This window comes from Serinus canaria, chromosome 1, assembly GCF_022539315.1.
Source record: "Serinus canaria isolate serCan28SL12 chromosome 1, serCan2020, whole genome shotgun sequence".
Classification (NCBI taxonomy): domain Eukaryota; kingdom Metazoa; phylum Chordata; class Aves; order Passeriformes; family Fringillidae; genus Serinus; species Serinus canaria.
The window spans coordinates 7,555,655-7,568,390 of NC_066313.1; the positions used below are offsets into that span (position 1 = coordinate 7,555,655).

The following is a 12,736-nucleotide window of genomic DNA, read 5'->3' on the forward strand; positions in this document are numbered from 1 at the left end:
CTGGTAATCTCCTCAGCCTTTTCCTGTTTGTAGTTGTTGGCAGAATCTTTGAAGTCTCTGTTTTCAAACTAAGATATTTCTTTTGACTTTTTGGTTTTTCATCTTCATAATAGTCTACTAATCACTTGTTGGTTAGTTGAGTTTGGTTTTTTTTTCCTTCTTCCCTCAGGCATTTTGGGCTAAGTTTTGCTGAAAAATCAGAAAACCAAGCAGTAAAACAGAGATAAGCATGAGCCACCCTCTCTTTGAAAGGAATATTCAGTTTTCAGAGTGTTCTATGTTCTTTATGCCTCTGGCATTAATACAAAGTAATGTTTTCTATTATAATCTTTCTAAGTGAGATCCTCTCCAGGGGTAATTAGTACACAGTGGGTTTGAGTAGGACCATCTGGGGCAGATGGTATTGCTTTGCATTTATTTTTAAATCATGAGCCACAGGCTTGCAGTCATGGACTGCGGCTGGGAACAGGAGGGATTAACAGGAGCATCTGGCATTGCTGGCAGGTGAAGGGGAAAGTTCAGGCAACTTTGGTAGAATTATCAAATCTGTCTGTGGAGAGCAGAAATATTTCAATAGGTAGAGATGTAACCATTCCCACTCTGAAGGAGGGAAGGGATGTGGTTTTAGTAGAGGTTATGAGAATATTTTTTAATGTTGTAAGAATGCAGTGGTTTTGGTGATCATGATTAACTACATGTAGGGAGTTTTTATAAAGTTCACTCCCTGGGTGAGTTTTTTTGTTGTAAGATTTTTTTGCTTTAACTTTTAATTTTGCTAAGTGTTCATCACCTGGCATATGTAGTTCAGTTTGAGCATTGAATCAAGAGGTGTAGCTCTGTTGGAAAGAGTTTCATGAGAAGCCATGAAGATGATGGGATATCTGGGGGAGAAGAAGATGGAAAGAATTTAGAGTAAGTCCCCCAAGCTGGGTCTTGACTATCATAAATCCTAACCAGTTTTTATAGCAAACTTCTTGCAGCTTCTTAACATCTTCTGTTTTCTCATTTTTGCCTGGAATGTTTGAGATAGTCTAGCTGCTTATAATTAAAAAAAAAACCAAACAAACAAAAACCCAAAAAAACAATCTTTTTTTTAAGTGCTGTTTTCTACGTCTTCTTTGCCATGCCCTGGAATTAAAAAAATCTATATTTTGTTGTATAAACACTATAGTTTTCAGTTTAGACATTTTATTAAGGAGTATTATTTAATTGCCAAGGTATTGGTTGTTTGATGTTGGTAGTACTTGTTTAATTATTTTTCTTGATTGAAAATTCAGTGTAAAGCCAAGGGGGAGGAACCATCTAATGCTTACTAATATGTAAGTTCTTCTGCTGTTAGCAATAGTTTAGTAAATACTTTCCCTCTGCTAATATATGTAATTTAGCTCCACTCTCCAAATACTTTAAACATGATAAAACTATCATCTAAATAGAATACTGAATTAATTGCATTTCTGTTTTACTCTCTGTAAAATGAGTAGGTATCAGGATATTTGTCTGGCATAGTTATTTTTGTCACATTGTGTGGCCTGGTTTAATTTGTGTCTTTCAGTCTTCTTTAACTAAAGATTGGCAGTTCTTGGGTTTAAACAGCTGTGCAAATGCAACCAGTAACTTTGAAAGCAGTCTGGTCTTTCTCTGAAATGCAACACATCCATACATTGCCAGGAAGGATTATCCTTTTGTTGCACAGTAGATAATATTTGTGATTATTGATGTTTAGGAAAATACATATGCTGGTGGATAGACCTTCTTCATTTCTCTACTTCCTCTGCTATGATTTCCATGGTGGCAAAAGTGATGATCCTGCTTCAGTTTAACTGTCCAGTTTTTAATTGAAATGCTTTTAACCTGACCTATTTAGTAGCAATGTTGTTTTATACAACTCTGAGTTAATATTCTTAAACTGAAGGCTGCTTATTCTTTCAATAATGTGTGAGGTTTGCTTTGTGGTTTTTTTTTGTTTAGGTTTTTTGTGGTTTTTTGTGTTTGGGTTTTTTTTTTTTAATTACAAGAGTCCATGGCATGCAAATAGATGAGCATGAAGGAAGATTAGCATGTGTTGCTTTAGCATCTTGTAATTCAGTTTTCTGAATTACTGTGTTGGCTGGTTCCTATTTAGCTGGAGTCTGTTGCCTTGAACTATGTGAAATAGACATTTCAAGGCAAAAAGAAAAAAGGAATTTTCAAGCTTATCTTTTTACTTCCTTCTAGCCTAGAAATTTCTCCATTGCTGAAATGTGTCAGTTCAAAAGTGATATCTTCACTCCATTCAGAGGAGTTGACCTTCAATGTGCTTACAAACACTTCAGACCCCCTTGGCAGGTGTCTGTTCAGTTGAACAGGCCATAATGACCATCCTTGCACGTCTCCAGTGCTTAGTAAATACAAAGAGGACAAAGAATCATGAATTATGGGATTTCAGCTTGCTTCAGTTAATTTTTTTAATGACAAAGGAATCTTTTGAAGACTTAAAACTGTGTCATTTCGTTTTACCCCTTTTGAATGTGTGTGCAGTATCAGGCATAAAAGTATTTTTGTCTGCTCTCACTGAAGTTTATTCTGAGAAATATTAAACTCAGAGTTACACCTTTGAGTGGTACCTGGATGCATTTTGAGATGATCACTTAGTATTATTTCTTATATTGCAGATGGCTGGAATCCATCTTCTCATCCATATAAGAAGTTGGAATATGGGAAGTGGGAGTTGTTCATTCCATCTGAAGATGGCTGTTCTCCTGTGCCCCATGGGTCAAAGCTAAAGGTGTTGGTTCTAGACTTACTCCAACTCTTGTAACTCTTCTTCTCATTTACTGTCCATTTTGTTTTCTTTTAACTAACTTTATCGTCTTCTAATTGTTCTAATAAGCACAATCAGTTTATCTAGTTTAGCAAAGTGACCTAAAAGTGAAACATTAGGCATCACAAAGAGGGATTTTGGGAACAGTCAAATGTGGCTGAAATGTAGTTATAGTGTATTGCACCATGTCATAAGAGGAAAACAATTTACAAATTGATAATCTGAAAAAGAAGAATTAAGTCGTGTATAGGTAAAATCTTTCTCTATTTGATGCCATTGCCTGTTATTAAGATCCTGTTAATAACAGGATCTTAATAACAGGCAATTTTTGCAATACTTTTAACCATGGCTTTTCAGGTGATTTTTTTGTGGCTTTAATGGTACATGCAGATTTGTAAAACTTCTCCTTACGCTTTAGGAATTCAGAGTATTGAGTGGAGGGCTTAAGTAAGTGAAACCGAACACCATTGTATTTCATGGGCATCCATGAGCTTAAAATGCTTTCTTCCAGAAATTAATGGAAAATTTCTTTGAGCTGTCAAATGCCAAAGTTGTATGCTGAGTGCAAATGCACCTAATAACAACTCACTCAGAGCAGAGTTGATGATTTCTACGTGAATATTGTTTTAAATCAAAGATGTGCTTTGTTGCACTCAGTATCACTGAAACTCAAAGTCTAGGTGCTAATAGAGGGCAGTAATAAGTAGTAAAGGAAAGAAATGTACTGAAATTACCTATAGACTATGATAATTAAGAACCTGGGAACATTTGTATTACTGCGGGTTTTCTTGGGGTTCCAGGATGAGGGAAGAGATGACAACGTTGACTCCATGTATCAGAAGGCTTTGATTTATTATGATATGATATATAAGATATAGAAACTATACTAAAAGAGTAAAGAGAAAGGTTTCACTACAAGGCTAAGCTAAGAATAGACTAGGAATGTGTAAACTGAAGTCTTCTCAGCCCGAGACGGGCCGAACAGGTGAATTGTGATAGGCTCTTAATTGGAAACAGTCTGATGGGGCCAATCACAGATTTTCCCGTGGCATTCCACAGCAGCAGATAAGAATTGTTTAGTTTGTTCTGAGGCTTGTCAGCTCCCAGGAAAGGAAAAATCCTAAGTAAAGGATTTTTCATAAAATATGTTGGCAACACATTTGTATAATACTATTACATTTTCAGAGGTCCCATTGACGGAACTAAAATACTGAAAAAAAATCCTCATTTTTTTTCTGCTGAAAAAGTGCTTAGGCAAACAAGAAATCTGTTAAAACAAAGATATGTGTGAAAATGTTCTGGAAATGCTTACTCAGTGTGTGTGCTTATCTCTATGTTTTTTGTTATGGCTTATAAAATAATCCCAGTAATAAATAAGGATAAATTGAAGTTCAGGAATAGTCATTCAAGGACGAGAAAGCTGTTTTTGTTTTACAGAGCAGGAAAGAAAATACTTGTCTGCAACTCAGAAATGCAGTGATTATGCAGCAAGGTATGAGAGTGCAAAATGGTTATTTAATATTTTCCATGGTTTTGAGATGCAAGTAGGTTAGATTTTTTGATTGTTGCTGAATTTGCCTTCTCTGTTTTATCTACAAAACTCTTGACTCATCTACTGTAGTATATTCTATACTTTTTTTGAAGATTAGAGGTGTGAATGATGATGAGTGTTGGTAATTATTAGCACAATAGCAAAAAAAGCATAGAATCTTAAATGCTTTTGGAGCAATGTATGATGATTCTTTTCCTCTTAGATAATCAATGGTCATATCTCCTTATTTTGAAGTAAGGTCTTGATAGCATTTTCTTCCTGTTCAGCATTTTCTTTGAAATATAAAGACCATAAAGCAAGCATTGCATTATACATAATTTGTTTAGTATGTGGAATTGCTATGGATTGCACTTGGTAGTGATGTACTTTCAACATGAATTGCTGTATTTCTGTAGTTGCTCTGAGTTTTCTGAAAAGTCAAAAGACAACCACTGGCAGAGTAGAGTGTGAGTTTTCTTTTTTAGACTTTTTCTACCCTGTCACTTTACTTGTGCTTTCCATGGTCAATTTTAGACAAAATTATGTGGCTGTCACTGACACAATACATTATTGTCCAACAGGCTTTTGAAGCAGGACTGCCTGTCTGCATGTGAAAGAAATTTTCTTTGGAGTATATTTCTTAAAAAAAACCCTAAATATTTAGAAACTTGATTCATGAGTGTATATAGTCATAAGTGATGGCTCCATCCATATGAAGTTGCTCTCTGCCTCATCTGTAGCTTTGCTAACAATCTTTTATGACACTTTGTTTTTGTTCCATGGTGCCTTCAGGACTAAATCCAGCACTTCTCAATGTGTACTTGTGATGTAGTCAGATGATGGGACTAACAGAAAAAACAAAAAAAATCTCCAGTTAAGGTAGTTCAAAGATGGTTTTTCACCAAAGCTTTTGGGGCATTCACATGGTAGACATGTACCTTATCCTCATGCTACAGCTGATCTTATCCTCTCCCATTCGGCTAATGGATGGAGAAAGCTTCTGCTTTTCTGTAAGTTTTCCTGGAGCTACATGGTTCAAACATTTATGATTGTTCAGAAATGTCTGTATTTTGTGTATTAGAGCAGAGTTTTGCTATTCTTTGTTCATGTAGAAGCTGAGAAAATTGATTGTTTGCAGGTAGAAATTGCTATGTAGATTGCAGAGGTAATGTTGAAATACACAGGCAATGGTGTCTGCACTAGACAAGGCATCAGGCATCTTTCTAGTAATGAAAGTATTTCCCATTTTTCTTTATTAAAGAAGCCTAAGGGAATCACAGCTTTAAAAGTTTCTTTTTCCAGTATGGTTCTTAAATACTTAAGTTAAAATAGTCAGCTTCAGATATTATTGTGGTGATTAATCTGCTAGGGGAAGAAATGTCTCCTCCAGAAGGTCCTTTTCTTTAGCTTCTGTCTACTCTGTTTTGATCTTCAGTTCCACACAGGCGATTGCCAAGTTCTGAAATGGTAACAAGGTCATTTCTTTTAAATAAGTAATATCTAAGCCAGAATGGGAAATGGATGGAGTGTAGTTGGTGACACTAATTTAGATCAGGTCACAACATATTTTTGTGGGAAAATAAATGAGGAGCAGAGGTCAAACGTTTGCCTGTTTTCAAATAGTAACAAGCTGTCTACTGTAGCTCTTCAGGCAGTCTCTTCTTTTAAGTAAATATAAACATTGCAGAAAATGAGTAATTAAAAAACCTGTTGTAAATTTTCTAACACTTTCCTGTGTGAAGAGATGGATGCTTATGATAGTTGAGTGACTCCCTTGTGAATTTTGACATCCATCTTCAAAATAAGGTTACCTGCTAGAAAAGGGTATCTTTTTTCTCTTGTGGATCAATTGGGAGCTTAGACTGAGTTAAGAGAACAAATGTTGTTGCTATTATGGTAGGGTAGTGCTGGCTTTTAAGCTTCTGACAGATGTCAAAAGTGAGCACAGGTTTAAACCCAAAGCCAAACGTTATCCTTTAATAAGAGAAGCCTTTTTACCTCTCATTATATCTAATGAGGTAGTTTGAAAGATGTTTTCCTTAAACATCAGCATCTTTGTCATTCTACTGTGGTAGCAGTTAAGGTGCAAGTACTTACCTTTTGTGGTGGAAAATGACTGGGGTTTTTTTTTTTTTCCTTCATTTTTGGTATTCTTGATTAACTTTTTAGAGGACACAGTGAGCTTTTAAAAAAATTATCATGGATAAACTTTTATAGCAAGTCTCATTGTGTGTATTAATGCAGGAGTTTAATCAGTGTTACACTTTGTCCTTTTCCTGTTTATTTATAAAAGATTTTTTTCAACTGCATGGATGTACCTGTAAATTTAGTTTTCACTGTAGTTGGCAAGATCCTAATTTTGAAATGGTGTCAGTGGAGTTTAGGGACAGTATTGGTTAAAATTGAGATTTTAGTATCTACACTGGGGAACTTGCTTAATATTATTTACAGGAATGCCAAAGAACAACAAAGAGAATGGAAAACAACTGGCAGATTGAATCCTTTAAGAATTTAAACCTAGTTGAAAATAATTTACAAATTCATGGTCAAATTCTGAAATATTTTCACACAGCTAAATAAGAAAAAATTGCAAGATCAGTAAAATTGAAAAATAAGAGATTGAAAAATATTGGCACTTATGATAGAGCTTCCTGCTGCCCTGTAACATTAACTAGGAAAAGAATCTATATAGCAGAAACACTAAATTTTCTTGTGTGAGCTGGAGGGGATATATTAAAATAGAAGTGATTGTTCAACCTTCTAATAATCACAATAGATATGTGATTGCTGAAATTATTACCAGAACAATAATTTTTAGTCTAATAAACTCATCTGGCACTTCAGCTAACAATGTGCTGCGTAGGTGCACTACTCTATATATTCAACTAAATATCACTTCAATATTCATGAAATGTAGTTAATGTATTTTTCCTGGAAAGAATACCTTAGAAAGTGGGGGAAACTTTTTTATAAAACCTCTGCATTCCATTATTTGTTAAGTCTGTATCCTTTTCTTCTTCACAAGTTTCTCTGTGTGTGTGTATATATTCTGTGTATTTAAATGGTGGCATTTATAGTTTTTTGAGAGAGTATCTTGTACTGTAATGAGGTGATTAGATTTGATAACTTGTGCACTTGTTAATACAATATTTTTCTACTGATACTATTGCATGTTTGAGTGGTTTCAGTGATTGCTGAACAGGTGTTGTAGGTGCCAAGGCCAGTACAAGACCAAGGCAGGCATGAACAACACAGTTCTTTCATCAGTTTGTACAAAATGCTTATAAATTCACTGTGATTGGTTTTAATAATTTTCCAGTCCAAATGTATTACCCTTTTTAATACTCAAGTGTACAAAGGAAAGAACTACATTGAGTCAGAGCATTAAAAGTTTATTAATCGTGATTGATGGTACCTAAAAGTACACTTCTATTCATGAGGTGGTAGGTAGAGGAAAGCTAGTTGTGAAGAACAGTTTAAAACTTAATCCTTGCAGTTCTACCACTCTATCCTATACTTCCTAGTAGATCTGCATGGTCTGTGTTAAACTTGTACACCTTGAAAAGGAATCAAATATGGTGAGCAGGTAGGTTAATCTGTGTCAGGGAACCACTGCTAGTAAAATTCATCAAATGTAATTACTGTCACCAATGAAATAGATGGTGCTGCAGCTGACCCCACTGATCAGGAGGTGCAGCAGCAGTACCAGACTGGTGTGGAGTTCAGGTCTCAGGCACTTCAAGCAGTCTGCAGTCAAAAATGTGTTTATAATGAGAATGTGAAAATCTATTAATGATGGCAGGCTGGTGGCTAGGATTCTAGGGACAGAAGTGTTGGATATGTGGTAGATTTTCAGGGTTGTAAGATAGAAACATGGAATACCTGGTTGGAGGGGACCTCAAGATCCTCTGGTCCAGTCATTCTTGACAAAAGCATGGCCTGGTCACAATGGCCCAGCACCCTGTCTAGCTGGATCTTAAGTGTCTAATGCTGGGGAATCCAATGCTTTCCTGGGGGGATTGTTGTCGTTATGAGATAGATAATTTGCAGTCAGATGGCTTTTACAAGGGGAGTCTTGGGGACCCTGAACAGAGGTACTAAACTTGATTTCAGTGGAAACCTTCCTGAAGAAATGTTTGCTGTTTCCTTACATGTGCATGTAGAAACACTTCTAATTATTCTGTTTTTTACCTTAGCTTGGGGGATGAAGGAATATCCCTGCTCAATCTGCCAAGTTCTGTATCACTTGAATATAATTTCTTACATAGTCAGTAGGCTGCAAAAAAAAAACCAAAAAGCAACCCAAAACACAATCACCAGGTTTGTAAATTTGAACAGTGAATGAAACAAGTGTTCTGCCGCATTATGGTGCATACCCTATGTGGAAGAAGAAACCCTGTATTCCTAGGATTTTGAAGTTACTGAACAGGACTTAGATCATGTACCATATGCATTTCTGGATAGAAGTCATGTTGACAGGAATTAGAACATTGATTTTGTAGCAGTACCCTTTGTGTTTCACCATGTGATTGTGAGCCATGACCTTTCAGCAAGTTATTGTAGACTTCTTTGGGTCGCAGATGAGATTTGCCAGCAGGAGGAGTTTTTATCTCATTGGGAAGTAAATGGTCTCTTGGCATTGTCATTGCCTGTTTGGATTTAGTAAACAATGTGCAGCTCCTCATGGACTCATAGGGGAGGTTGTAGCACCAATGAGCTTTTGTAATGTAGTAGACTGTTGTTCTTTGGAGTCTTTGATGCAGACTGAGTTCAGTTCTTTAGAATATTCTTGTTCAGTTATTTTGTCAGGCTTCATTCTCCTGTGACTTGAAGATTGTGCAATCCTCCTGTAGGAGGTTTTTGCTATTTAAAAATACTCTAAGATATTTTAATTTTAGCTTATCCATACAGAGCACTAATTGTTTCAGTAACTATTAGGTGTACATTTAAGCAAAATGTGGGTTTTTTTTTTATTAAGGAAAAGGAGTCATCTTAAAGAAAAAGAGATATTGAAACAGAATGTGAGAGTCCATATTAAGAAAATATTAACATGTCTGTGATTCTCATGGGAATTGCTTTTGTTTGGAGGATATGATCATTTTCTAGGGAAAGCTCTTGGCATTCTCTGCTGTGTTGCACAGCCACCCAATTGCAAGGTGCATTCTGCAGCAATTGTCCTTGCTACAAATGCTTTGTCGTTGAGGATAAGTAATATTTAATGCTTGGGTGCCAGTATTACATACTTCACCAGCTTCTTTTCTACTTGACATGTCTTGAAACAATTGTAAGAAATTACACTTACTGGATGTTTTTTATTATTATGGTTGCTTTTCAAACCATGCTCTTGTACCTCAAGCCCCTTAACTAAGAGACTAGCAGAATACATACAGGAATGCTTCTATATTATGCGTAGAAATTTTTATAGTCTTTAAGCTTTATCACTGTTCTTATAGTAACTTGTTTCTGATTGTCATAGGGAGGGAAAATATTTTTTCAACTGTATATTCTAGCGATTCCAGTTTTCCTTTGATTTATTAATTTGTTTGTTAAAAGGTTTTCAAAATCAGGATTATAGACTGAAAGAAAAGTTTTAATGCTTACCCTCAGCACAGATGTGTGTTTTCCCTTTGTGAAAACAAGCTGGCTGTCCCTCATACCTAATAATTCTGCCCCTGTGTAGCTAACAGTTATAAATCCATGTACGGACGTGATTAAGTGAAGTATTTTCTATACACTTGACTGTTAAAATCAATTGGGAATGTTTCTGTGTGATGTTGCTTTCATTTTTAACAACTCTCCTAACGTTTCCTGGATTTTGACAGTTTGATTTTCCTATGGTATTTTTATCTGCGTAGCTATTTTTTAATACTAGGCTACTGGCTCCATCTTTAGAATTACTTTTTCATTCAAATAGGTAATACAGCGTTTTTTGGTGGTTTTGTTACTACTAGTTTATCCTAGTTTTCTAAGAGAAGCACAAAAATAGAAAAAAGAACAAAAGCTTTCCTTTTTGATCTAGTAAACTAGTTAAAGATTTTCAGAAGTTCTGCAATGCAATTGAAATACTTAAATCACAAATGGAGCTGCATCTCCCTCTTTTGGAAAATCAAGGCATGACTTCATGACTTGGCTTAGAATATAGGCTTTTGCCTCTTTCGTATCTTGATTGTATTTTAGTCTTACTTTATTTTCTTTCCTTGAGGGAGAAGGCAAGGGGAAAAAAGGGGAAATTGTGAACAAATATTTAATATCCTTAAGTTGAGATTGCAATAGCTAATTTTGTGATATATTTACAGAGCATATAAATCTCTCTCCAATGATTTTTGAATGGCACGGATTTGTCTGCACAACTTTGTTAAACATGTAAACCACCTAAAAAGTACTATTATGTCTGATAACTAAGGAATATTTTTTCAATATTTGATACTAATGCTTGTCCCTTTAGTAGGTTTCTTTTTCAGAAAATAGTTAGGAAGGAAAAGAGCGAACCAGACAACTGGTTTGTGTCACCTGACTCAGTTTTGATAGTAATCATAAATTGATCAGGAAAATAAAAGCTTGGGGGAAGGAATGATGTGACTAATGTTCTATTACTTTTTCTTTACAGTGTAACCAATTTGCAATGTAGGAAGGAGAACAGCCTGGAAGAAGCAACATGCTGTCCATTCTTTCCAAAATTTCATTTCAAGGTTTATGATCAATTCACTGTAAGGAAATAACTTCAGTCTACAAGCACCTTGACAAATAGACTCGATTTTTTGGTTATTTGGAGCAGTATGAATAGAGTATGGTAAAGTTTTTCAGGGGAAGTTTATTTCTGGAAAGATCTCCCATTTTCTGTGCTTCTTGCCCCTCCAGTTTGGGTGAAGGTTCATTTGGGAAGTTGGGGAAGCTGAAGTGTTGAAGAGCTTCTGATTCATTTACTTCCTTGCTGCCTCTCCTGAGCTTTGTAGCAGGGCTGTGAAGGAGCAAGAAGAGTGAGGCATTAATGCAGAAGCTGTTGCTTCTTCATTTCTTACCTTCTATTTCTGAGGCTATTACAGAGAAAAATTTTTCTGGCCTCTATAAATCTATCAGGTAAAGTGAGACAATTATGGAATAAGGCTCTTTTACCATGCTGTTCAATCCCAAATTTTTATCAGGCTTTTGTATTTTTTCTAAAGCTGCTTTAAAGTGAACTTTCATACAAGAAACTCTAGATTCCAGTCCTGGGCTCTGCAGCAGGTTGCAATGTGTTATCAGGAAGTGTTCTGCTGTGGTCCTATGCATTAAGAAGCAAACATACTGAAGTACTGCCTCCAGATTGCAGTGCTTCTCTCACAAACCAGTGCTGACCTGTAGAAAGGGAGGAGTTGCTCTCTGGTTTCCTTTGTGCTTGTGAGGGGGTGATGTGATTTTATTTGCTGTTGTAAATGGCCTCAGTTTACACTGCTCACTGGCAAAAGATCAACAGAACTCTGTGTTCTATCCTGGGTGCTAAAGTCAGGATTGATTCATTTTGAGGATGAATAGGACAGGAAAGGGTACACAGGGAGAGCTACTTTCAGCTGACAGATTGTAGCACAGTGGGAGTGGGTCTCTTCTTCAAGGTAACAGATGACAGGACAAAGAGGACATTTCCTCCAGTTGTGCTGGAAGAGGTGTAGATTGGATCTTAGGAAAGAGTGGTCATACATTGGAACAGGAAAGTCATGGAGTTGCCATCCTCAAAAGTTTAAGAAAACACATGGATACAGCACCTGGAGACATGGTTTAGTGGTGAGCACGGTGCTGGGCTAGCTGTGAGACCCCATGGTCTTTTTCAACATGAACAACTCTAGGATTCTGTTTCTGGAGAAACTTGAGGGTGTTGAGAAAAGGATGCACAATTTAAGGAAATTGTGGAATAATTTAAGGAATTAGCAGGTTTGTATTGATGTCTTGAATGTAGGACCTGTCTTTGAAACTGAGCAGCATTTATGAAATAAAGTCTAAGACCAGGATTTCTTACAGCATCAGTGTGTCCAAAGTATATTGGGTCAGATTCTTTTGTATTCTTGGAAATTTGTAGTTCTTTTTCTTGGTTACCCTGCTTATCTACAGCAAAAGTAAAAATGTAAACTTTTATATTCTACAGAACACATTATGCTAAAGAAAGCCCTTGATTGTTTTTCATTTTCATGTACTTTTAGAAAACTGAGGGAGGAAAATACCTCAATGCTAAATTTCTAATAAATTTCTTGTAGTAGAAAAGCCTTGTTATGTTATCACAGCATCTAATATAAACTTTCTAGGGAGTCTTTAAGAACTTATCCTGCCCATGTTTTATGTTTTGTATTGAACTTGCTTTTAAGCCAGATGCATGTTACTGAGATGAAATGATATTTCCACCTGCATTCCTGTGGCTTTTATATTTGGATAATTTT

At 35.9% G+C, this 12,736-nt stretch overlaps 1 protein-coding gene across 2 annotated transcripts in view; it reads left to right on the top strand.

Annotated features, from left to right (window-relative positions):
• GBE1 (1,4-alpha-glucan branching enzyme 1) overlaps positions 1–12,736 on the top strand; it is a 135,256-nt gene that overhangs the window by 34,581 nt on the left and 87,939 nt on the right. Inside the window, exon 3 of one of the 2 annotated variants that reach the window (XM_050973340.1) lies at positions 2,652–2,764. The exons of the other annotated variant lie outside the window; for it this stretch is intronic. Coding sequence (XP_050829297.1) covers positions 2,652–2,764 — 113 coding nt within the window. The remainder of the gene's footprint in view (positions 1–2,651; positions 2,765–12,736) is intronic. 2 annotated transcript variants of the gene reach the window in all.